Source organism: Anguilla anguilla, chromosome 3, assembly GCF_013347855.1.
Source record: "Anguilla anguilla isolate fAngAng1 chromosome 3, fAngAng1.pri, whole genome shotgun sequence".
In the NCBI taxonomy this organism is placed as follows: Eukaryota; Metazoa; Chordata; class Actinopteri; order Anguilliformes; family Anguillidae; genus Anguilla; species Anguilla anguilla.
In genome coordinates this window covers 10,775,140-10,801,731 of record NC_049203.1, presented here as the reverse complement: position 1 = coordinate 10,801,731, position 26,592 = coordinate 10,775,140, and the positions used below count along the sequence as shown (strand labels likewise).

At 43.9% G+C, this 26,592-nt stretch overlaps 1 protein-coding gene across 1 annotated transcript in view; it reads left to right on the top strand.

The window, feature by feature from the left end:
* The window catches only part of slc16a2 (solute carrier family 16 member 2), a 33,783-nt gene extending 8,804 nt beyond the window's left edge, over positions 1 to 24,979 (top strand). The window contains exons 2-7 of the mRNA XM_035408833.1: positions 13,098 to 13,242; positions 15,320 to 15,785; positions 17,173 to 17,316; positions 20,403 to 20,631; positions 21,768 to 22,019; positions 22,767 to 24,979. Of these exons, the coding sequence (XP_035264724.1) occupies positions 13,098 to 13,242; positions 15,320 to 15,785; positions 17,173 to 17,316; positions 20,403 to 20,631; positions 21,768 to 22,000 (1,217 nt within the window). The 3' untranslated portion in view covers positions 22,001 to 22,019; positions 22,767 to 24,979. The remainder of the gene's footprint in view (positions 1 to 13,097; positions 13,243 to 15,319; positions 15,786 to 17,172; positions 17,317 to 20,402; positions 20,632 to 21,767; positions 22,020 to 22,766) is intronic.
* The last annotated feature ends 1,613 nt before the right edge of the window (positions 24,980 to 26,592 follow it).

The window sequence follows — 26,592 nt, the reverse complement described above, 5'->3', positions numbered from 1 at the left end:
ACTCCATGCCCATAACTGAAAAAAACAGTTTTACAGTTTTGAGGAGTGCTTTTCAATACCAGTCCCATTCATCAAGGAAATGAAAGGCTATTTAAACCCCTTTTCCAGGGTATTTGTCACGCTGCCAAGAGGATTGAATTTCACCTTGCATTTATTTTATTTTTGCAGGGACAGTTCTCCCTCAGTTAAAAGTATTCAGTGGTTACAGAGTCACAGGCAGGAAGAATGCATGCGTTCCTGCTTCGAGTGGAGGTAAAAAAAAAATCTGTTCTGTGCATCAACTGTGCCACAAAGAATAAAACATTTACTTTTTCACTTTTTAGAAATATTGTGGCAGCTCACTTTTCTGTAGTTTGGTGGAATAGTATTGCATCGTCGGTGCTGGTGGGTGATGGCAGTTAACGCAGAGTTCTGTGCTTAGCGTGTGTCGCGTGTATGTGGCCCTGCGGAAGCAGGACATCTTCCCAAAGCCCCCGCGATCTGGGTCCTGGGACGCTGAGCAGATTTTCCCTCAGAGCCTGTCACAGCGCATTGGTCCCCGATGCTGGTGGCGTAGCCCTTGGAAATTTGGCTGCTGTTCCTTTAAATTTTTTTCCCTGTTTTGCTCTTCAGCCAAGCAGACCCTGTTTTTTCTTAATGAGCTTCTTCACTGTGCATTATTAATGTGTTTTGGTTGTCCTGAGAGAGAGAGAGAGAAGAGGGGCAGAATGAGAAGGGGAGGCAGGCTCAGGATCAGTCTGAGCTTTTGGTTAGGGTGCCCTCTAGCATGCTGGGTAATGTGCATGGACGTGGGTGCCCTTAGCCAGCGGGCCTGAGCCACGATGGTTCTCTTAGTGGCCGCTGTGGCACTGATGCTAGCTCTTTCTGATGCTAATCACCGCTACCTTCATTGCATAAAATAAAGTCATTACTTGTGTATTTTTTATGGGGCTGTCTGCATTTTGACAGTTACTCAGATTATTGCCATCAGTCTGCACGCATAAATAGTGCAATTATATTACCTCCACTAAGAATGATAAGTAGAAGGCTATCCAGAATAATGAACAGTTTTGCAGCAGGGGTAGGGTGATAAAAAAATATATTAAAACCAAGTAACTGAAGTTAAATGAAAATATAACATTTAAACATTTAGGCTGAATTTGATCATGATCAATGTTTTGACAGTATTCTCTGTCATTGCTTGACCATGCATGCTTGACTTGTTTTAGCTTTTTGTGCGCTATTTGAAAAGGTGCTCTTGCTTCTCTCCCAGAAATCCCATAGTGCCATTGCGGTGCTGCTTTCTTTTGCAAATAATTGGTAACTGATGAGTTCAGAAGAACTTCTTGTTCTTGTCAAATCCCGGAGTCGAGTCTAGGGGGAGTTTTGTCAAGTCAAGTGTGCAAACTTTCTTGTGGTCGAAAGCCGTAACAGCCTCAAGAATTCTTTTCACTGGTGAAAGAAAAAGTTTCTTCTGGAGTGCATCAGGGTTGAAATATGGTGTCAGTTTCACCAAAACTACTCTAAATGTTTTGAGGCCTTGGATATTTATTGTTTTTACTGCGTTGTGTGTCTGCTGAACCAGTGTTTCGTATTCATTTTTAAGCTTAATCTTATTGTACATTTTATGTACTGTGATTCCCTCTACTCTCAAACAAGTGGGTTATTTCAGGTTTTAAGTGAACTATGCCCCTAAACCCTTGTTGCACAACATCAGCAGCCCAAGGTGTGTACTTTTGCCTAACCTGTCTTTCAGAGGGGGATTGAATGCATACTTATTAAGAATACACTGGCAGACCTCAGAAGAAACGAATGCCTTCTTTGGTAATAGTGTGGTTTGACTTCCCCCATTAAAAGAAAAATACGCCAGCTCTGTCCCCCCTGGGACTTGCATGAGTCTAACCTGCCTTCTCCGTCTAATTGGACATAGGTCAGTGTGACACTAAAACTCAGGGATATGTTCTGCAAAGTAAGAGCTTACCTCTTTAACCTCAGTTGTCTTCTGTAATTTGCATTCAACTGGGGGGAAAGACTGGTGTATGCATGTCTAACAGTGTGCTGAATTATTAGTCACAGTGACTGTCAATAGAGTTAATTTTTTGTTAAAATTTCCCAGGCTTTCAATAGTGTAATTAGTTGACCATTAGTCATTTTGTAACTAAGATCTTGGCTGGACTGAAAAGTGAGCCTTCTTGGAAAATAATTTTGTTTAGGACTTTGACAATAACGGATCGAGAGTTGATTTCCCTGAAAATGTTGATGCAGGAACATAAAATGAGAGTCGGAAATAGGCCACACCTTTTGGTTGTTTAATGCCAATTTCAATTTGTTCAGTCCCTTCCCTGTGCAACATGTGCCTAATTAATAAATAATGATGAATAAATCGGCCTAATTAAATTGGATTCGACGTATGGAAGAACTCGGCGACTGAGCACTGTTAATTCCAAATGTGTTCAAATTGCTTTACTGCACTTGCAGTTCTATGCAATGGAAGGAGGAGACACAGCATAGGACACCAGGAACCTTCACAGAATACCTCTCTATGCTTGTTATGCGTCAGCGGCATTTGTGATCTTCACTTGTGATGCTGACATTGCACAGCTACAAAGCGTGTACCACAGTCTCGTGGTTTCTTGACCTGCTCAGTCCCTTGACACACGGGCCTGTTTGGGTTCTGTGTTTCTGGAGAAACCTTTTTATCGATGTGAGGCCAAAAGTGGGTACGGAGATGAAGGGGATTTGCTGTTCCTTTCTGAATGTAAACATTCATCACACGGATTACGCAAATATAACAGCGCAACCCAACAAATAGACTACAATGAGGAAGTTGGGTTTACTGTAAGGCTTGTGAAGAAGAACCACTTCCATATGACCATGAAATCCTAATCTAATCGTATTAGTTGATTAGTGCCCCTTGCCTTTCCTCTGAAACTGGAGAGGGCTCCAGAGGCTAGATATTACAGCATATTTAATGGAGGAGCATTTAGCAGGTGAAGTTCTGTGCTAGTGTAAGTGTACCGCATTAGTTCTAACTGCACTGTGCTGTTGCTCATTGTTTTCTGGTTGAATTGCATGGCGTGTGCTGTGGGTACTCATGGGAGAGGAAGTTCACAGTTCTTGGTTTTAAAAAAAAGTGCTGCTTCACTGGCATTTCGTTTCCCCCTGTGCGCCTCTGTGAAACCTTGGGTGATGATTTGTCGGTTGAAACGCGCCGTAACGATGTGCGGGTGAGCGCTTTGGAGCAAAAACGCCCGCAGGGCATCACTCACGCGCAGGTGAGTGAGGTTAGTTTTTGAGGGTAAGATTTGGGTCCGCCTGCCCCCACAGACCTAATGTCCAGAGACCACTCACATAATGCTTTCCTACTGCACCAACAATCTGAAATATTCATCACAAGGTGAGTCCTGGTGAATGAATACCAGTCTGCGCAGTTCTACGTGTCGCCGTCTCGTAGGATTTCACATAAACACAAAACCAGACAGAGAAACATGATGCTGACCTTTAAATCGCTATGACGGCAGGGGATGAACATCTGTCCCATTATTCAGAAGCTTCACAACCCTCTCCTGCAGCAGGGATCATGGGCCCCCGAGATCCCAACTGACGGCTACTATTTCAAATCGCAATTTCACCTTAAAACTAGAAAAATGCCAGGGTCTACGTGGGGAGAAATCCAAAACTATGCTATACTTTTATAGTGCAGTCACTGACCAACTATGGATCGGAATGTTTCGGTTTTCTAACATAGTTTGTTCGAGTGCCATGTTATGCAGACTTATGAGCGAATATTTGGACACCTCAGTCTTTAATTTGATCAGTTTAAATTTTTATAAGTGTTTAAATGTGAATATGCACCTTTTATTCTTCATGGCATGCATAGCCATTTCTGACAAGGTGGTTTAAGAAGATATATTATCCCTCAAAACATAAAAATTAAGAAAAATTAACTAGTAGTTGGTTAAAATTAGTTTGTTTAACTACTGGAATTGGAATTTGTTGTTTGGAACAAAAACCAGCATACACCAGGGTCCCCAGGACCGAACTTCAGAACCACTGCTGCAGGAAATGAACAATTGTAAGACATTTGGTATGGTAAGATTTATCTTCTATTTTTGGGACAGCGCAGAGGGTTGGTTTGATTTCCCTGCATGTTTATTGGCCAGCATCTGGGCCAGACCACCACAGTGTGACCACATGACAGCCGTGCTGCTCTTTTGTTCAGGCACAGAATGCAGACGGCCGTGGACGAAGGCGGGGGGGGGGGGGGGGGGGGGCGGGGCCTCTCTGTGATGCCCACTGATGGTGGAGGAGGAGTCATGTGATGGCCACACTGTCAGTGGCAGGTGTGTGCCCGCTGGAAATCCGCTCTGCAGCCTGTTAGCGCTGGCTTAGCCCCGTGTTTATACAGCGCTGCTAAACCAACGGTAGCGCGCGCGGCAGAGGATCCCGATTGAGATCACTGGGAGATCATGACCGTGCTCCTGTCCCCATCTAACACAGCTGTTGGCAGCAACAGCAGCTGTCTCTGGGTCCGTCTAACTTCAGAGTTAAAATGGAACTGTGCCAGACTATTTAAAACATCACATGTTTTATTGTGGTGTCAGGTAATAGTGATGAGCGATCAGCGTAATACTTTAAGCTACCAAGCCAGCTAGTACTTTGCTGAGAATATGTTGATAAGTCTTGCTACCTTGCTAGCAGTCCTTCTAAGGAGTGCTACCTAGCCACCTACGTTTGGTTTAACTCTGTCTGTCTAGCGTACTTTGTCTAGCTAACCTTCCATTATGAAATCTCAAATAATTTAAGAATACTTCTTGTGTTGTATCATAGTTCCCCCCCATTGCTTGCTTGATCTCTCACACATTGGAGAAAACCGAGGTATGTAATTTGATACCAGGTAGATTCTGCAAGGTTAAACTATGTAATACTCAGTATGTAATGATTGGCAGCGTGGTTGCTGAACCAGTTGGAGAACAATTAAATACATTTTCCCCATAAATGTCCTTTCCAATGACTCCATGTTTTTGCTATCAGGTGTGTTTCACACAAATTCCGGAATTTCAGTCTCACGTGTCAGCAAGTACAATATAACCTTCCACAGAGGCCACTGTTCAGGCCTTGATTTTGTTTATGTTGATCTTGTTTTTAGGTTGGTACTAGTTAGCTCATTCTAGTCTGTGTCTGCAATGTTAAAAATGTAACCCAGGGAAAGTGTTTGGTTGCTCTCCACCTTCCATACCTTCTTTCGTACGTGGAGACCTTTATTCAATCAACATTTGTCCGTAACTTTGACATACGTGTAAATGCAGGCGTTGTACTGCTTTTCACATAACTCAGTTTGTAGTAAGTTTTAGTGATTGCTGAACTCGATGTGCTTGTGAAGAAAATAAATTCTTGTCTTTAATTGAAAAGACCTGAGGGCAAATGTTTATTGAATCCAGGCCAGAGTCTTAATAAAAGTACCAGGTTGATTTGTGTGTGTGACTGTGCGTGTGATTGTGTGTGTGATGTGTGTGTGTGATTGTGTGTGTGATTTGTGTGTGTGATTTGTGTGTGTGTATGTATTCTATCAACAAAGTACAAGGCATGGCCTCTAAGAATTGGCATGTAAGCCTCTTGCTTCAAACACTCCTCTACGCCTTTCCCTGTGGAAGACAACAAACCAAGTCTCCTGCAGCTCCTACCACTTGAGCCTGGAGATGCACTGTTATTTTCATAAACAATATTTTAAATGAGAGATAATGACTCACTCTGTGAATGCATAATTATTCCATTGTAAACTATTATTATAATTGCTGTTGTAATAATTTTTTGATTGGGCTATTATTTCCCAGGTGCTTTTTGTTTTAAATTGAAATTAAAGCAAGGTAAGATGAGAACGCTATTACATTATGTGCTACATGTTGAAATGAGTTGAAATGAGGATCAATATGCATGTGTATTTGTCAGATGTATGTCTTAAGACTCCTGTTCCAAGCTGTAGATGATTGGGTAATTATTTGCAGCAGTATACCCACCCTGAGGAGGACACACTTAAGAACAATAATGTCAAGATGTGTGGAGGAGTTGTCTGGCACACCCTAAAGCTTGTTAAATCCATGTTAAGTCTAATTATGATCCTGCAAGCTCAATCCCAGTCCCCTGCACTTGATCCCTTTTCAGAGGGCAGTGCGTCTCGTTAGCTCTCCGAGCCCCGAGGGAAGCAAGGTTTGAATGAAACGACAGTACTGCAGAAAAAAAAAAAACTTGAGGTCTGGTGCATCTTACAGTAGTGCTTGATATTGAACTCATGTGGGAGAGATGGTGGGGGAAAGAACCTCATAGTGAGGTCCGGGACTCTAATAATAATAGGTCTAAGAATAATAATACATTGTATTTTGTGAAACGCTTTTCCCACACTCAAAAGTGCTATTACAGTGCATAAACATGCACGATGCAGAACAACAACAGAATCAACATAAGTGAAATAAGAAGAACAGAGCAATAAATACATTACTCAGGAGCCAAAGACTGTAACCACTTCACATAGATGAGCATGCTATGTAAATTAAGCAATGTTATAGGCTTAGTCTAACTGGTCGGTTTTTAACTGCGTTTAAAAAGACTGGATGGAGTCGGAAGACCTAAAACACTCAGGTCGGTCTTTGCAGAGCCTGGGTGCAGCTGCCCAGTAAGCCATGTGACCCATAGTGCGGAGCTTATTGGAAGGCACATTCAGCGTGTCAGAACCAGAGGAGTGACGACTGGACAACCCCAGACAAGGATACGTACATCTGCCTGAGCTCTTGAGACAAAATTAATGAAATCATAAGTTTGTTATCCCTCTGGGTCTCACCACAGCTTTCAGCCTTGAATGCCGATACAAGCTGTGCTTGTCTCCAGAGATGGAGGATGTCGGCCCTGTTACTCCCTGTCCACATATAGGCAAATATTGGACACGGTGGGTTTTTGTTTATAAACCAATATTGCTATGCGACTGCTCTGAAAAGCAGTTACACACATGCACACCCACACACACACACACACACACACACACACACACACATGGACTCGTTCATCCTGAATTCATCCTGACCTCTTCAGGAATGTGGTTAAAATTGAGCTCAGCAACTTCTGGGTGTTCTTTTTCAAGGCGGATATTCCAAGAAAATCGTAGGGCTAATCCTATTGCAATGCCGGGAGGAATTTCTATGGTGTTTTGAGTTTGGGGAATAAACCCTGCCTTAGGCCCTCCATGCCTGAATAAGCACCTTCCTCAGATCTGATTACGGTCTTTATATTTTGGCAAATTTGTGATATCAGATTATCCGAAGTAGACATAGCTGGATATGTGCATTTTCATTTATAAAACAAAGATGGATGTGAGGGTTATTTGATCTGAAGCTGAAGGGAACAAATTCTGTTCTGTGTGGCTTTCAGGCTCCCTTTTGTCTTTCTGGGAATTTTTTTTTTTTTTTTAGGATAGGGAAAAGCCTTTGAGTTCATCTGTTCGGTTGTTACAACACACTGTTGTGTGTACATCTAGGCAAGCTGGGATGATTTACCTAGGGGGGTAATATTTAACCGGTGGGTGACCCAAAAAGCATTGCTTTCTCATCAGCACGCACTGTTCCTAAATGTCATTGGCATTATTGCCAGCCCTGTAGACGGGCGAGCAGACTTGGCACAAACAGTGCAGGTCCTTTGAGGGGGAGTGTGTATGGTGGTCTTGTTAAACTTTTACCGGCTTTGGCATCCTTTGAACCGGGACTGGTTCATTCTGGCTTGGCGTTTCCCTGGATGAGAGCTAGAAGTGCTCGTCGGGGGGGGGGGGGGGGGGGCTCTTATGCCTTGAGCATGCCTCAGATTCATGGCGGGGGTGGGGGGGAAATGATCCATAAGCAGCGTAGTTCGTAGCTCCAGAACGTCATGTCACCTCTGGAGAAGGAAATAAGAGTGCGATTGGCTCCCAATGCTTAGAAACTTGGGTCTTAAGCCCGGCAGGCTAATCGTGTCATTTGCAGTGCGAAGCTGCTGCCGAGGTTGGTGGTTCAAGATCTGCCTCAGATCTACCCACGTTACAGAGGCCTTCTCTTGATGTTGTGGAAAGTCTTAGCCTCGTTTGACTTTCCGTTGAATGAGGCCTTGAAGCTGTGTTTCTGTACCTTAGGTGGCATTTCGTGAGCACAGATGCTGCTCATCGCTCTAAATCTTTTCGTAATCGTGCTCTGCATGCTGCATGCTCCAGCAGTGCTTTCCTTTACATGCAGAAAAACGCCTTTCAAGGCATTCGGTGTGATATGATTTTTATCCGCTCTCTAATCTTAAAGCTACCAGCTCACATTGTGTAAAAAAAAAGAAAAAAAAAAGAAACGTAGGCTACACATGCCTTTTTGGTTATTTTCTGTGTGCCATTTCGAAGCGGGCTACGCCTGCTCAGGATTGTGGTGACACACATACACAGGCTAAGCAGGCGGAGGGCGAGACGTGCTGGTGGGGTTAATGTGCTGAGCGGCACAAAGCCAGAACCGAGGCCGATCCTCGTCCGTAATGCTGATCCTATCTGCTCACCGTGAAAAACATCTCCACCATACTCCTCGCTCCATGCTGGTCACACGCTGAATAGACTGATCTCGTTCTCTCTTATTGATACTCCTCTCATTTGTGCTTTCAAAAAAATCATATCAAAGCTGCTGGAAGCTGTCAGAGGTACATGCACAGCAGATGTACACTTAGCAAACTTTAACGTAAGTCCTTCATCGGTGAAAAGATACGCAGCAGCGTGTGTTTTATTTGTTCAAGATCTAGAAATATGTAGGCTATGTTGGCCCACTGGTGATTTCCTTGTCACATTGTTTCGCTTATTTTTCAAATTCGGCGCAGCATCAAAGCTATCTCACATTTACACTAGATTTTCTTTATCGGTTTTGGATTGAGTAGCAGAGGTGCTTTTGTTTGATCACATAAACTTTTGAATGTTTTCACAATTAGTGGCAAGTAGGGAATTTTCCAGCAATCATCACCATCTCGTCTTAACAACGAGCGGTTAGCAACAGGATGGCGATAAAAGCTATTTTGACAGCAAGCTAACATTGGCTGGTTAGCTTGCTCATTTTGTCGCTACATTATTAAGAACACCGAAGAGATTAGGAGGAGAGAATGATGGACAGATTATGTGTGCTGCTAAGGGGTGAGAAGGGAGAAGGGAAGGAGTATATAAGAGGTAGTGAGTTATCCTAAAATGGGCAACATACTGCTGCCATTATATATATGCTTCACAAATGTTCTTTACGCTCTCCTAATGCAGCCTGTGCAGGGCCATTTTGGCAGTGTTGACCAGTTCGAATTATGGCATGTAAGAACATTTTTTAATCATTATTCATCATTATGTTCAGGCATGTCAAGCATTGTAAATCTCAGCCTTGGCCCACAAAACTCACAGCATACCCTTGATAGTTGTGGCTTTGACTGTGTATTGTTGCATACAGTGCCAAACAAAAGTAAGGTAACAGAGTAAAATGTGTTATTTTTGCTGTATACGTAATACTTAAGACAAAACTGCAGACAATCAGCTTTTATGTCATGGTATTTACATGTGTATATGTTTTGCCATTTTACAGAACAGCTGTTTTTGTGTTGGGTCCCACATTTTCAGCCGTGAAAAATTATGTTAATGGATGAACTTAAGTAAATCAAAGCAATAAAATCTTAATATTTGGTTGCATTGCCCTTAAGTGCAAGAACTACATCAAGGCTGTGACGCATTGACATCACCAAACGTTTGGTATCTTTTTTGGAAATGCTCTTCCAGGCTTTCACTGCAGCCGCTCTCAGTTTATCTTTGTTTCTGGGAGGTTTCTATTGTCAGTCTCATCTTCTGCAAGTGAAATGTCTTCTGCTCAATTAAAAATATATCAAGTGACTGACTAGGCCAGTCCAAAATGTTCTACTTTTTCACATTGATGAATGCTTTTGTTGTATAGACAGTGTTTTTTGGGTGATTGTCTTTGTGTAGGATGCAGCACCAGCCAATGAGGTTGGAGGAATTTCTTAGTACATAGCCAGACAATGTCTGTCTGAATTTCTGAATTCATCTTGCTGCTGCCAGCCTCCATTCTGTCATAAATAGAGATGAGTGAGCCTGTTCCAGGAGCAGCCGTGCATGCCCCAGCCATGACACTACCTCTTCCATATTTCACAGATGAGGTGGTATGCTTTGGATCATGGGCTGTCCCTTCCTTTCTCCGTACATTTTGGCCTTCCATTGCTTTGGTAAAGGATTATTTTGGTATCACTTTTTCACAGAACCTTTCTGGCACATCTCTGTTTTTTTAATTTTTTTTGGTGAATTCTAATCTGGCCTTTTGATTCTTCTTGCTGAAGAGAAGCTTGCATCTTGTAATGTAGCCTCTGAAGTTCTACTCTGTAAGTCTTCTGTGTATGGTGGCTTGTAGTATTTTCAGCCCTGCCCTGTGGAGACTGCTGGTGATGTCTGTTTTAGGATTTTAGGATTTTTCTTCACAGCTCTTAGGATTTATCCGTCATCAACTGCAGTTGTTTCTAGAATGCTGTACTTGATATTGGGCTGCTCAGTTTCTGTGCTGTTCTTCTAATTGAATATTTCTGTTCTCTCAGCTTACAGATTCGTTGTTTTTCAGCCGTAGTTCTCTGGTCTTCATGATGGTTTGTGCTTGCTGACTCCAAATGCAATCTCCACAGATGAAAACAAAGGCTGAAAACAAAGGATAAAACCAAGACTAGACACTCACTGCTATTTTATGTGTGAACAATCCAAAGAAAACACCTGAGCAACAGTTAACACTTGTCAGTCATCTGTCAACTTAATTTTGCACAACTGAAAATGGGGGACTCAAACTCAAAGACAGCTTTTTCTGTAAAATGATAAGACCTATACGCATGAAAATAGCATGAAATTAATTTTTTAGTAGCAAACTGCAGCGAGGCCACCAAGGGTTTCTCACTGTGTTTATGGGCTGTAGAAGAAGATGAACATTGAAGTATGCGCAATGAGACTTCTGTCAGTTTTCAGATATTCTCTTTCTGAATGCTGAAGAACAATCCATCAGTGTTATAAGAGCACATGGAGTCTTCATAAGGACCAAAACTGATCGTTCTTTTCCTTAAGCAATGCAGTATGTTGTAAAGTGCACTGCCTCAGGTTGTTCTTCAACAGGCCTGCTATTCTGGAAGGGGCTAGTCTTCATCTCCGTGAAGAGAAAGGACCGCGTCTTATATTATTTGGCGGGCTTCACAACATAATTATTAAAACATGTATCTTGTTTTAAAAAAGAAAAGAAACCAGTGCTTAGTTATATTCGACTGTGTGACTAATTCTAAATAATGCCGAGAGCGAGGATTCGTAAAAGATAAAATGACCAAGTGAATCAGTTTATTCCAAAGAACAGAGGGGTTTCGAATGAATAAAGGCACCATGCACAGACCAACATTAGGCCTACATATTTCATTTTTTTCTGCTGCCCTGTATAAAATGAGAACTGACTGGCGATTGTCGGCGTGTCATTTCCGTCACACTCCATTTTTGTATTTCGGAATAAAGTAACTCCAGAAGTTTAATTTCACAAAATAACAACATCCTCCATCCCCTGCCCGGTGATTTCCTCCAGGAAATGAAAGGTTTACTCACCCCTTCCAGCAACAACAACGCTTTTCTTAAGACTTAAAATGCTTGAATGGAAACCAAGACAAGCATCACAGCATGTTAGTAAAACACCTCTGATGGACATCTTATTCAATCCGGCATTTAAGAAGCATCTATGAGGTGCTTGGAATTCAACTTTCCATCCAGTCTTAGGTACTCACAATGATACTAATCTGACATCAGTCTGAAACCATTCAGAAATTTCCCAGTAGTTTTAATGGTGCCTGCAGCTCTTGGTGAGCTGTCTTAATCTCCAGTATTGATATGTTAATAATTCTGACCCTTTGTAGTTGAAAGGCTGAGGACAGTGGCTGGCCTTCTAAGACGGAACTGTATGTTCTTGGCACAGAATAACCTGTTGCCATTTGGGAACGGTAGCGACAAATGGGGAAAGTGCCCCTGGCGGATTAGGTTAAGTCTGACTGAGGAGGCTTTAAGTGAGGTGCGTATGCGTCCTTGGACTGTGCCAGGCAGCAGCTATGCACCTGAAGGCCCTGTATTTTGCAGTCTTTTGTGTGCTTTTCAGACGTCTTCGACAGTCCTGGCACACTGCTCCTGCACACACTCCATGCGCTAGCATTCCTGAATGCACACTGAACGGCTTTGTCCTTCAGGCCTGACAGTACTGTGCACTCAGCTAAATCCCTCCAGACCGAGCCGGGATGGCTGCTGTGGAGTGAGGCTGCTGGGCAGTGGTGCTCTCAGCACAGTGTGGGACTATGAGGCCTATGAGAGCAAAGAGTATTAGGATGTTAATGAATGTCGATATGTCAAGTTATTACGATGCACGGTTAAAAGTTATAGCTGCATGAATTGTATTAAGAGACACAGAGTTCCTTTTACACTGTCAGTATTTATTTTGTCTTGTTATGCTTGCAGTTAAAACCAATGAGAGGCTCCCCGTCAGTGATTGGATGTGACTTGACTTTAGATTTGGTTATTTAACCTAATTTAACAGATGCCCATTGAGAGTAATTACCATTTGTATGTTATTTATTTTAGGGGAAAACGCATCCTTTTGTACTTCAGCTCAGTTGAATATGACCATGTGATGTCACGTGGCCTCTCCCATAAGGAAACCACACAAATTTGTGGTTACTTGATTATGAAAGTGTTTATTTATCATATCCTGTATATGAACATTGTATATTCATTTCATGAGAAGAAGGGGAATGTAGAAGGGGATATACTTCAAAGGGGATTACCGGCATTTCCTAAAGCTTATGTCCTCCTAGTTTTAAATCACAATGTTTATACTTTATTTTGATTTTATTTCCTGGCGTGCAGTCTGGGATTTGGAACATACAGCCACGACTGAATTGTATTAACTATGTCTCTCTCTCTCTCTCCCCCCCCTCTCTCCATCTCTCTCTCTCTCTCTCTCACTCTCTCACTCTCTCTCTCTCTCTCACTCTCACTCTCACTCTCTCCCTCTCTCTCTCTCTCTGTTTTTTTTCAGCCTGGGTTGGAGCACTGGCCATAGGCATGATATTCTTCTGTTCCCCTGTGGTCAGCATGTTCACTGATCACTTTGGCTGCAGGAAGACGGCGGTCAGTGGGGCCCTGATCGCTTTCATTGGACTCCTGACCAGCTCCTTTGCAACGTAACGTGCCCTTTCTTCACACATTTTCAGTGCGATAGGATCTGTTCTGTGCACTGCGTTTCCACCAAACGAAGCTGTGAGCCACGACGTAAAAAATTTAAAATACATAAAATTTATTTTAATGTATTTTACTACAAGATATCTTACTATGTGCTTTACAACCTGACCAATTGCGTGCCTGACCTTTTCGGGTGGTCTGATGGGGGAGTTGGCGGAGGAGGGTTGAGGTAGACTTCAACGTTTGAGATCGTGTGACATTTGAAAGTGTTCCCACAAATGGCTTTTATGTCTAGGGTGGGGGTAGTCTGCAGGTGAACAGGACAAAGACTTCATCAAGCAATTAACAATATACCACCAGCTGGCTTCTTAACACAGAAGATGAAAGCAATTCCTGTGTTTTTCTGCTGAATACATTAATGGGAACAGAAGGTACCAGTCAGTGGCAATTTATGGCCGTGTTTGTGAGGGGCCCTGTGAGTTTTTTCTGCGTTACCCCCTTTCCAGTCAGACCCCCGCTGGGACGTTCCTTTGGGATATCCTCTCTCTGTTTCACCGGACCCAGCGCTTCCCCCCCCTCCGGGCCACTGCTCCGCCTCTGAAGTTTATGTAATGTTTTTGCAAATTGCACGGCCCTAATAAAGGGCTTTAAAGAATGTATTTAAAGGCCGTCCCCGTACATTTTGTCCTGGGGGGGGGGGGGGGGGGGGGGGGGGGGGGGGGGGGGGGGGGGGGGGGGGGGGGGGGGGGGGGGGGGGGGGGGGGGGGGGGGGGGGGGGGGGGGGGGGGGGGGGGGGGGGGGGTGGGGGGGGGACTCTGAGTTCACTGGTTCACTGTATACGTGCCGTGCCACGGTGGAACGACCGCATGACGCTAACTGCTTAGCCGCCATTCCGCCTCTGCTCCTCTAATGGATTTTTATCATGGCGCGGAGGGGGCCGCACACTTCAAACAGGAACTGAGAAATCCATATCATTTCCTTTCACATTGCGCGGCTCTCCTTCGTTAAAGGGCCTCAGTATTTCCAGACGTACGTTTTTTTTTTTTCCGTCCGCCAGAGTAGCTGGCAGGTAACCTTAAACCTTTCGTCACGTGGTCAGGGAATTCAAGGACTCATCAGAGCAGGTTATTTGCACAAAAACTGAGAACATTGACGGTAAGCCTTTGGGCTCTTTATTTAAAATATTTAATTAAACTGTTATTATTTAAAAAGACGTTTCCATAAATTGAAAATTAAAACCCTTTTCCCCTTGCCGCGCTTGCAAATTAATCCTCCTTAGTACACTTTTACCCTTCAGGAGACTACAAGTCAGGTGTTTCTCAACCCTCATTTGATAAAGTTTCTGTGAGCCACTGCATGTGCAGGCTATTGCCCTTTACTGAATACTGAAATACCGATTTAGGGAAGACTGATTTACATTTAGTATCCTTTCACACCATCTAAGAAATATGTAGTTTGGATTGTTTGTACTAAAAGGATAAATGTGACTGTTTTAAGCATACAGTTAATGAATCTGGCCAATGTGGCACAACATTTTTCACTCTTCAAAAGTTTTTTTTATTAACTGAATATTTCACATATTTGTTTATTTGGAGTACAATGTTGCAATGTCATTTCTTAATTTTAGCCAACATTATATTACAGGTCAATGGTTGAGTTTGGCTTGAATCTCCAATTGGAGGCCCACTTACACAAGGATCACAAGTGATTTGTTGTAGAAGCAACAGAACATTAGTTTAGAAGCAAGGCACACCCACAGAAGTTGGGAAGACTTATGATATCTTTCATCAGAATGTCAGCCTTGTCAGGCCATAAGTACTGTTAGGTTATGAGCATTATAAACAAAACTGGCAGGTGATGACAGGCGATTTTCTTGATAAATGCAGTCAGAATAATAATTAGTTTTTTTCAGTCAAAAGTCTGCATTTTGGAGATTCCCGGCTCTGGGTGGACATAATTGTGATTTGGGATGTTCTTAAACCTTTGGAATCGTTTGAAGATCAGGGCTGTCCCAGTTCGGCCGTTATCCTTCGCCCTGGGCTTGTCCTCCGCCCTGACCTTGTCCCCGTCCCGCGGCAGGTCCCTGGGTGTGCGCTACTTCACGTACGGGATCCTGTTCGGCTGCGGCTCCTCCTTCGCCTTCCAGCCCTCCCTGGTCATCCTGGGCCACTACTTCCGGCGGCGGCTGGGCCTGGCCAACGGGGTGGTGACGGCGGGCAGCAGCCTGTTCTCCATGGGGCTCCCCGTCCTGCTGAAGAAGGTGGTGGGGCCGCTGGGCCTGAGCCGCACCTTCCAGATCCTCAGCATCTTCATGTTCGTCCAGGCCCTGCTGGCACTCACCTTCCGCCCCCTGATGCCCAGCACTGCCCCCGGTGGCCACCCCTCCGCGGGCCCGCCCCTGGACGTCGGGACTCGCTGGGAGCGGGGACTCGCCCAGGCCCGGAAGTACTTCAACCTGAAGGTGTTCTACATCACCACCTACAGGGTGTGGGCGTTCGGTGTGGCCACCGCCGTGCTGGGCTACTTCGTGCCCTACATCCACCTGGTGAGAGACTCCTCAGTTTTCCCAGTCAGGACCCAACAGCTATTCAGCCGTGATCTGTCTGTGCTGTGAACCAGCGAAATGTAAATCGCTACATTGCACAACCAGCGTTGTTTAATTGAAATATGACTGCTATGCTTGAATACAGTTTGATATTTATGGTAAAATATGCACATAGTGAATGGCACACATTTAGTATTCTGTGTGTATGGTTAACAGTGTGGTTTCATGTAGGTATTGCAGTAATTCAGAAGATATCATTATACATTATATTGCAGAAGTAAAACATTACAGTGATTGTACTTTTAGCCTGGAATTTTATAGATGTAGCACTTAATGGCAAGTACAGAATGCGTCGTCTTGCTTAATACGCATCATAGTTTTTGTGGAATTTGAATGATGTGGCTTAACGATATTTTTAGGCAACGGGAACAAGGGTTCACACGCCAAACCTGTAACTTCAAACACTACATGTTACTTTTACGCATTGCTGGGTCTGGCTGGAAGAAGTTCCGGAACGAACCGTACCGGAAACTTCCGTCGGCTTGGAACGCGGTTGCGGTTAGCCGTCCGGGACCTGGGTTTAAATTTAGCCATCTCCACCCAACTGAAGGGGTGTGAATTGAAGGCCCAGAGCCCGCCACAGCAGACCATTGTTTACAGAGGGGAGCGACAGCGTATGAAGTCGCGGTTGTGAAGTTGGATACCGGGATCCCTTCGCCGTCCTGTTTTTTCAGGCTATAGACCAGAAGTAAACAAAACCCCGGCTTTTGTTGCACGTTTTGAGTTTTCGAGTAAAAGGGCCGTGGCGCGGTGGAGAATTCAGACGCGATCAAACGCTCCGTGCACTCCCTAAACATCACACGGCGTGGCCATTTGAAGTTGCCTGCTGCGCGGCAGCTTTCAAAGGAGAGAAAATATTGTATTTGAGTTGTAACCCTTGGGTAAAGGAAGCATTGTGTATGGTACGGTTCTGGGTCCCGAATGCTCGGGTGGGATTGGAGGAGAGCCATTCGATCTGTAGCTTTTTGTTTCCCGTATTTGGTTACACTCGTTTTCTCTTTAGTTTCAAAAAGTATGTTGGATATCCTGTGTAAATACTGTGGAGTAAGTAGTATTTTGGGAATAACAAATACTGATGTAGATAGAACATAAAGCCCTTTCAGTAACAATAGTAGTGGTAAATGGAACATAGGAAGAAAAACTATTTTTAATAATTTTCACATTTTATTACATTTTAAACTTCCATATGCTAATGTTGACCTGTCTGTAGAATAGCTTAGCAAATTGCTTTTTGTACCTTGCAATTGATACATGCAGATTGTGTCCTTTAACAGGGTGACTGGGTAACAGAGTGTGATTTTAGCCATTTCCCCTTCCCCTCTATCAGATGAACTTTGTGAAGGAGGAATTTAAAGAGATCAAGAAAGAGTGGGTCCTGTTGGTGTGCATCGGGGCCTCTTCTGGACTCGGACGATTGATTTTCGGGAACGTCGGGGACCTGATTCCAGGAGTCAATAAAATTTATATGCAGGTAATACACAATCGTTTGAGCATCAATCATGTGTGTTTCTGTTATTTCCGTTGTTTTTTTTGTTTTTCTAATGACAGCTTTTATCTGTTTCTGGCACTCATATCTGGAGTGTTTTTTTCTTCTGTACAATTGTTGTATCTTTGGAAATCTAGCTACTTTATATGAATGATGGTTTTAAAGTATTTGCGATCTCTTTTGCGTTGGATTTTATGAAGTATTTTTCGTTTACCTTTAATTTCAAAGTGCCATTTTTAATTCTTAGTGGCTTGACCAGTGTTGTTAATGAGTAGTTAACACAAGTGACTTTCTTTTGTACTTAAAAACAATTGAAACTGCATCTTCTCAAATACACCAAAAATGTGCAAAAGCTGTGCGTTTTTACTCAGTTAGGCCAACTCTGTGAGCAATTGTGTTCTGTTACATCGCAAACAACCTCCAGAGCTAACTTTTTTTTTTTTTTTTAAGAAAATACAAGTACAATTACAATTCTGGCAATGAGCACATATTGAGCTGGCTAATCTCAAGATGAATTGAAGATCACTGACATTACATAACCAGCCCATAATTCAATATCACCACAAGAGTTTGCATTTAAACGTTCCGCCTTTCGTTCAAGGGAACTGTCTTCAATCTTCTTCAGCAGATTTGATCATTCTCAGTTCGGCCAGGAGTGGTCGGATGCATGACATCAAGTGCATAAAAAAACTCTTTATGAGTGCTGACTCAGCTTGTGTAATTCTGCACTCATTCACATCTGTGATTTTGTGTGAATGACCCATTTGGTACCCTTTGAAAAAAACTTTGAACAATGTAAGGTTAATTGCAGTTAGGCCTGCTTTCTCATGGGCAATTATGCAGACTGGGTATTTACATAAGAGGGTGCAGATAATATATTGCATTGTTTAAAGAAGAACCAGGCCCTGGGAGGAAATGGCAAAGGAGCTTGGGAAGGAACCTGCGGGGTTCAACACTTAAAAATATTTCCTGTGCTTCTCTTTTTCCCATTTTGATGTCAGTACGGACACTGCAGTTGATTGTTCCTGCACCACTGCTCGATCCCCTTATGTGAAAGCTGACTGGAGGAAGTAACGGTAAAAGCGAGCCTCAGAAATGGCTTCCGCTTTTTTTTCGTTTTAGCTGCAGTAATGTAACAGACCGTGGCACAGGATGTTGAATGATTCGTTCCCCCTGCCTACTCTGGTTGGTTTTGGGGGGGGGGGGGGGGGGCGCGGGATGCTCGCTCATTTTCTCTGGTGCGTGGATGATCGGTGATCTGTTTCTTTCCCTGGCCGTTCCCATCTGCGCGGGCCCCCTGGAGGAACAGAGGGGCTTTTCTTTCGGAGGCACAGACAGGTTACGTAACCGGAGCGGAGCGCGGAACGAAACAGCGGGGCGGCGCAGACGTGTCCTCTTCAGAACGCGCTCGTCTGGGGATGGACGGGGCTCGCGGCTAACGCTCACGGCTAACGCTAACAGCTACGCTCTGCGAAGTCGGGACAGGGTTTCGTGGGTCGTCTCCTGAGTGGCGTAAGGCCCCGGCTAGTGTTCTAGCCTCCTCCTTTGGGTTCATATTAGACATTAAAGCTCGTATGATTTCACTTTGGTCTTCACCAGACTGAGGTCAGGGGCCAGCCAGTCAGGAACGCTTGTAGCAAAAAGCAACAAAAAAAAAAGAAAAAAAAAATCACCATCGGGGAGCCCCTGCCGCTCGGATCTCGTTCATAGAACAAACGGAGAGTGAAAACAAAGTGTACAGTGTGCCGCGCGGTCAGGTGCGCAGTCTGAACTCGGTTAATGGCGCTCGAACGCCGAGTAGTCACGAGACCGGCTTCAGCTGCGCCCTAGCGTTGCCGTGGTCTGAGCTTTGTTTGCATTACCTCCCGTCAGGCATAGCGCAGCCTGGGCCAGGGCTAGCCTCAGTGACTCCTCAGCCCTGTCCAACAACTCAGCATAGCCGAATCCAGATGAGCACGACTGTAAGAGTGTTTTTTTTTTTTTTTGTTCCACTTATAAAATTAGGAATGAGGAAGCCTTTCCTTCACACATGCTTCCCATAAATGAGCTGTGCCAAAAATAAATGTCTTTGCTCTTCGCTTCGGTGTGTTTCTATTGGAAACAGCTTGAGAATAGGAGGACAGGGTGTATAAAACATTTAAAATCAGAACTGTTGTTTATATTAAGCCATGCTGTAATAAATTAAGCTTCGCTGAGACTTCAAAGAGCTCTTTAATAGCTGCGTTCAGTGTATGCACGGGTTACATAATCTACAGTACGAGCACGGATCCTCGCTTGGAGAACTGAGAGACGACTGATCTTTTATGATTCCGTGCGGGGGCATTGTGTGTTCACATATGGTCAGGAAATGGCCATTTATTACAGTACTGATGATAGGTAACAAATGGTCTAATAGTGTACACATCAGGCGAATATGAATATTTCTGCTTTATGTCATCTCCTGCTGCTACAGGTACAACAAATTCATTCTGCCACACTTTTATTTTTTTACATGAAATATTAGCTTTAGTAATTGTTTGGGCCCGAACGCATATTACAATGCTTGCAACGTCTAGTTGTTCACATTGTAACGGCCTGAAATATGTTTCAAGCTCAGGTTTTATTGTCATATTACAGAACTGAATTCCAATCGCATGACAGAAATGACTAGAAGTTGAGTGTGGCAGCAGTAAGGCAAAAAGTTGGAGCACAGCAATCATGTGTCCTTCAGCGTCCTTCGTGTTTCATCACATTGTTTATTTTTCCACCTGGCATCGACATTGTCAACTGTACACAACGAGCGAACGCCAGAAAACTGTGAGGTTTGCCGCTCTTCTCCATTTCCCTGAATTGACCGTTGACATCCTTGGGCAGAGGGGGTGGCGGCTGACCCCTGGCACTGCTGGAAGGGATCCAGATTCGGGTTATGCCCAGGGACTGGAACGCAAACTTACCTCTGAGCCCTGGCGAAGGGCTCCTGGCCGGCGCGGTACAGGGTCCGGCGCGCCTGGGCGTGGCCGGCGGGAGCGCGGCTAACGAAGGCCTCGGGGCTAACCGTGCCGGGCCCTGTCCCCGCGTGTCTCTCCCTCCAGGTGGCCTCCTTCGCGGTCCTGGGCCTGGTGTCCATGATGATCCCGCAGTGCCACGTGTTCGAGAGCCTGGTGGTGGTGTGCCTGTTCCTGGGGCTGTGCGACGGCTGCTTCATCACCATCATGGCGCCCATCGCCTTCGAGCTGGTGGGGCCCATGCGCGCCTCCCAGGCCATCGGCTACCTGCTGGGCCTCATGTCGCTGCCCATGACCGCCGGGCCGCCCATCGCAGGTCAGTTACGCAGCTTCTGCGTCAGTTACGCCCCTACTAATGCACAGACTCGTACGATAACGCTTGCTGTTCAAACACTCACATTTCCGTTTCCTCACTTATTCAGAATATGCCTTGCCGTGCCCCCATTTTGTTTCTTTTGCCTTTTGACTGGTACCCATGATGCTTTGTTTAAAACTTACTTTTCGTAGTGTAATTTCTTCAGTAACTAAGACTGTTGCTGATCAATTTTAGTAGACTGTGTAATTAGCTGTTTAATATGATTTTTCTGTGATTGGTCATACATTATTTGTTAATTGTGGGAATGGTGAAAATGTAAGAAATGTAGGCAGTATGTGGCTGCAGTTCATTCTTTTAGTGAATCAGCCCCTCAGATGAACAGATAACAGTTCATAGAGTTTAAGTCGTACTTCAGAAGGAACAGCTGCAACGGCAAGCATGAGATTTAATGGAACGTGTCATAACAAGAAGGCATATATTCTGCAATAGGTGAGGTGTGCTGAATTTACAGTTTCCAATTATTGACTTGGGAATTGGCCTGTTCATCTTATTGTTTTTGCTAACCACAAGTGTGCTGGAGAAAACATTCAAGTAATACTAAGGACTGTGCCTTTGCCATAAAAAACAATGCATTGCCTTGACTCATTTCCTTGTTACACCATAATGTGATGTGTTCTGATCTCATGTGGCAATGCACTGGAAGCCCACTGTCTGCTCGTTAAGTTTAATGACATGGTATTTCCCTAACATAATACGAGCTGCGATTTCCTACACAAACCCCGGTCTGGAGCACCTGCTGTGGCCCATGTCAGTCAGACTAGGAGAAAAAAAAGAAGAAGATTTCTGTGTGTTCTCGCGGGTAATGCATTGTTGGATCGATACATTTAACAGTGCAGTGCAGTGCATCCATCAGAGCCAGCGGTTCGAGAGGGTACTTTCTCATACGAGTCTGTGAGATTGGCCTGATCGAGTGTACAGCATGTCTTTCCCTCTCCACTATAAGCCTTTAAGCTGATTCATACTCTACCTGGCCCCAGTCCTGGTATTTGTTTACATGGCGGAGAGCCCAGGTCTGGTTTTTCCTTGAGCAGGGGGCCCGCGGGGTACCTGATCTTCCCCATTCCCCCGTTTCGCAGGGCTCCTGCGGGACTACTTCGGGGACTACCACGTGGCGTTCTACCTGGCGGGAGTCCCGCCCATAGTGGGGGCCCTGGTGCTCTTTTTCGTGCCCGTCTACCACCAGCGCATGCAGAAGAGCCGGGAGGGCGTGCCCGCGGACCCCAGCGCCGACCAGATGCTGCCCCCGGCCAAGTACGCCGCCAACGGGGACATGCTGCCCGGCTTCACTGACGCGGAGACGCACATCTGAGTTTGCCCGCCATGCAAAGGTTCGACTCCTCCTCCTGTGCTCGTTTCACTATTTCCATTTTTAAACTGTCTGTCTGTTTCTCTTCATCCGTCTGTTTATCTGTCTGTCTGAAGTCCGCTCTGCACAGGTTTTCGGTGCGCATCAGAACGTGTGCAAAATGCAGAAGCGTGCGCAAAAATTGCTTAGGCGTGTCAGTCAAACGGTCACAGACCTGTTTTCATTGATTTTCCAGATGGCGCAAGCGTTTGTTTGAGAACATTTTTTTTTTAATGCTGTTTTTGGAAGTGGAATGGATTTTTGTATTTACTCAGATGGGGTGGGGGTGTGGTTGGCAGTCAGGTGCACAATAAAATCTAAATAGTTCAGTGATTGTTCACATATGGTGTGGCTCCTTTCTTGAACCTAAGGATTGTGGCTGTGAAATGGCTATCAGCTAAGAAGCGTGTGGTTGCCCTTTTGCCACGTTGCCAAGTTGAAATCACAATGTGCCTCTATCTTCATGTCTTCCAAAAAGAAATTTACATAAATAAATGAGCACCGTAGACGACTTGTAAAATGTCCCCTGGCACAGTGTACAAACAACATTAGGACATTCAGATGAACAAAATGAACAGAATGAAATTCTAGTCGCCTACCAGCCGTTTACCATGAAGTCGCTAATTAAGCCTTTCGAACTCATTGGGACTTAATAGCTTAGCTGTGGGGGAAACGCGGTTACTTTGCTGTCTCACACTGCCCTCTCTCTCTCTCTCTTTCCTCTCTGCAGGGATTCTGCCCACCAGCAATACTGTGATAATCTGTCGGACTCTTCATCTTTAATTCAGGTGCTCCCCATTTTCACCGTACTGTCTCCCCTGCCGTTTGTTAGATGGTGAAGGCCCAATATGAAATCTTCAACTTAAAAAAAAAAAAAGACAAAAAACAAAAAAACCCTCTTTGGACTGATGTTCGTCCCTGGACTTTGTGTGAATGAAATGGCTTAGGAAGGTGTTAGGAAAGTCTGACCTCACAAGCTCCTATAATGGGAAACACACATTACACACTATAGGAAAAGGGTGGGGGTGGGGGGGGGGAGGGGCCTTGATGGAGGACAGGGATTTGTTCCATCTAAAATGGCGTTATTTTGGGGAGTGAACATAATTTGATCCAAACAAATCAGGATTCAGTGTGGTGTATGGGTGAGCTTTTTTTTTGTTTGTGAAGGAATCAAGTGGGTTCTTGATAGCGATCTTGTCTGCAGGCACTGAATATACAGATTGTCTAATGTGCGTTGGTGGGTGGGTGTGCGACAAATAGAAACAGCATGCTAAATCAAAGGTCTGATCAATGGTAAGAATGTAACCCTGTCTTACAATCCTCCCAACTTTCTTTATTCAAAGGGGCGATTCAAAGGGGAAACTCAAATTCACTAAAGTCACTTTCCCATCAAAATGCTGGCATTGTGCACTGATCGGCATTCACACTCGTGAAAAACGCTACAAATTACTGCCATGGTGTCCTTACGCGTGTCACCATTGAAAAAAAAAATCCAGAAGTGCTGTTCTCAGCCTGAGTTTCAGAAGGGGCACTTAACTAACAAAATAGTTGTTTTTTGACTACAATTATTTATTTTTTTAAATCCCAAAATGATTTGTCTTAATTTTCAAAAAATATATTTTTGCTTCTTGCTATGAAATCATGGTTAGCTAGTGTGCTGGAACACCAAAATATGTTCTTTTTTCATTGTCTGGATCTTCACCAAATTGAATGATTAAATATAACAAGTATGGACAATGGAAAAAAGCTACTCATAAAATAAATGGAATGCATTATGAGAAACAATCAACAGATTAAAATTTTAGATCTCAAGTTTAGATCTCAAGTTGGAGAACAAAGAAACAAATGCACATTTGATAAATAATTCTACTAGATCCTGCTCTTCCCATTTCTTCTCTCCCAGCTCCTTACTGCAGTCACATAATTAGAGGGTTGCCAGTATTCTTAATCGTTGGTCATTGCAAAGCAATCAGCGGTCACAATTAAAGACATGAGAGGTTTCTTGATTTAATTTGTGACGACATTACATTTCATTACTTTACATTACAATCACATAGCAGATGCTCTTATTCAGAGCAACTTAGAGAAGTGGAGACCATCAGTGTTAGTCTTAGGAATACAAAAATGGGATATCGCCCAGAAGGCACTGATGGCCCAGTTATAATCAATAAGTGTGATGTTAAGCTAACAGACATCCATTTGTATTGGAACAAAAGACAATACCACTAGACAGCCTTATAAAATATCTTTATATATTATCCCAGAATGAAATCCAAAGAAAGAAAGAAAGGATGTCTAAAAGGGTCTGGGGGGCCATGGTGCAATCTGACGAGCTTCAGTCTGAATTGAAAGATGGGCAGGGTTTCTGCTTTCCGGACTGTAGCGGGAAGCTCATTCCACCAAGACAAGACAAGAGTTGTGACCACATCAGGGGGAGGGGCCAGGCACCAAGAGGTAGCAGAATGAAGAGGTCTGATTGGTCTGTAGATTCTGATAAACTGTTGAAGATATGGCAGAGCTTTCCCTTTGGCATCCTGAAAGGCTAGCGCCTAGGTTTCGAATTTGATGCGAGCTCCTGGTACCCAGGAGAGGGAGATAAGAAGGGGAATGACACTGCTGAGCCTGGGAAAGTTGACTTATTTGTTGAACCATTGAGAGAACAAATATTTACCAAATTTTTAAATACAGGTCACATTTCAAAACAGGACCTGGTAATAAGTAATTTAATTACAGAACAAACCATGTGAGTGCACTTTCTGATGGGATTTTTGAAAATATGTTTTGGCACTTTTTGACACACATTTATGCACTTTTCTCCCCTTGCCCCTTCTGAAAGGCTGACAAGCTGTTTTTGCACAATCTATTGTAACCTGAATTGAATTGACAATGATGAAATTTCGAGAAGGAGCGAGCAAGACATAGCCATTAATTGCTACGACAATGTAAAAAAAAAAAAGAAAAAAAGAGTCAAAGGGTTTCATGTAACGCACTGTAAGCAAATGCAGTGAAAAGCCCTCCTTTACAAGAGGTTCATTTGGACCTCCATGCTCAGCCCATTTAATTTGTAGTCATTATGCCCCCAAAGCATAGAGCTGGCATACTGCCATTTTAACAGCTCCATTTATATAATGACTTCTCCCCACCTCTACCTTGGGTGCAAATGCTGATAAATGGGTGATTATTTGCTGGGAATGTAGTGGTGGCGCTAGCTTTTGTTGCTGTTCCCAAAAGCCATGTTTTGTATGCACGTTTCCATTTTGCTGGAATGGGGTTTAGCAGAAAACAGACTTCAGGTGGATTCCTCAGTGCCCACAGACAATAATTTTGTTGTTTTAGGGTACTGCATGTGCTCTGTATTATTAATGATTCATAATGCCAATTTTTTTTTCCATGAACTTTTTTTATGTTGTTATATTAATGAAAAAAGTTGTTTTTATTTGTATTTTTTTTTTTAACAAAACGCTCTTATATGAAAACCCCTCATACTAAAGCAAACTACAGCATAAATATATATTTTTCTGAAATATTGCAGTCATGTCAGTAGAACGCTAGAAGGCTTGGTATCGCCTTAAACCTCTTTCTTTAATATGTAGCACATACCTGTATATAGAAGCATTAGATTTCTGTGTCAAATATAAGATGGTTATAAGACTTTGTAATGGACTTCGACAGGAAAGTCTTTTATTTTATTTTTTTAAATCTGCCAGATGTTTTACTGACCTCTCTCATTAGCCCTGGAGTTTCCCGGACTCCTGCTCTTGACACAAATCTGTGATCCTCTTCTGTCAAGCATAGCACCTAGAGCCTCTACAAGCGGGATGCTGGAAAGAATGAACCCTGGTTAACTTAATGACAGAGCTGGTCGGTCACCAGTTTCTGAAAATGACCTCAGAGCGCGAATGGGTTCATTGATCTGTTATTGCACACGCGTACGTACTGGTGAGGTTGATCTTACCCTTCTACTTTTTCCACCACAACAGCCCGGGCTGCATGTCCGTGTCTCCTTGGGGTGCTAAAAGGGAAGGTGTGCTTTGATTTTGAACTATTGGGCCAAAGCTGTGGGGCCAAAACTGTGGAAAAACCAAAATCGGCGTCGGCTGGTTTCTAGTCTTTGCACAGAAAATTTGTAAGCAATAGTTTGACACGTGCTGTGATGGGGCTGACGCTGGGGCTGAGCCCGAAAGGCCTTTTCAGCGAGCGAAGATCCGCGTCCCTGTCACTGTATAAACAGCTATGCATGCACTGGTATGTAAATGTACACGACGTTCTGCATGTTAGTGGTCCGCGTGGTGTCACCAGTCACCTGTTCCCACTGTCATTTTGGTCTTGCTCCGGTAAAAGAGAACGGACGTTCGTATGCACTAGGAAGAAGACAAACACCTGAATTTCTAACATACTTTCTGGAAAGTATACACAGGAAATGAATGCTTAGGAGAGATGAATTTGAACCGGCATAGGTTTTTTTTCCCGAATGGAAGAGTGTGGAGAAGTGTGGACAGATGAACTATACCTCTGTGAGTAACTTAAGGAGAGTGCCTGAGGTGTAGAGCTTGGAC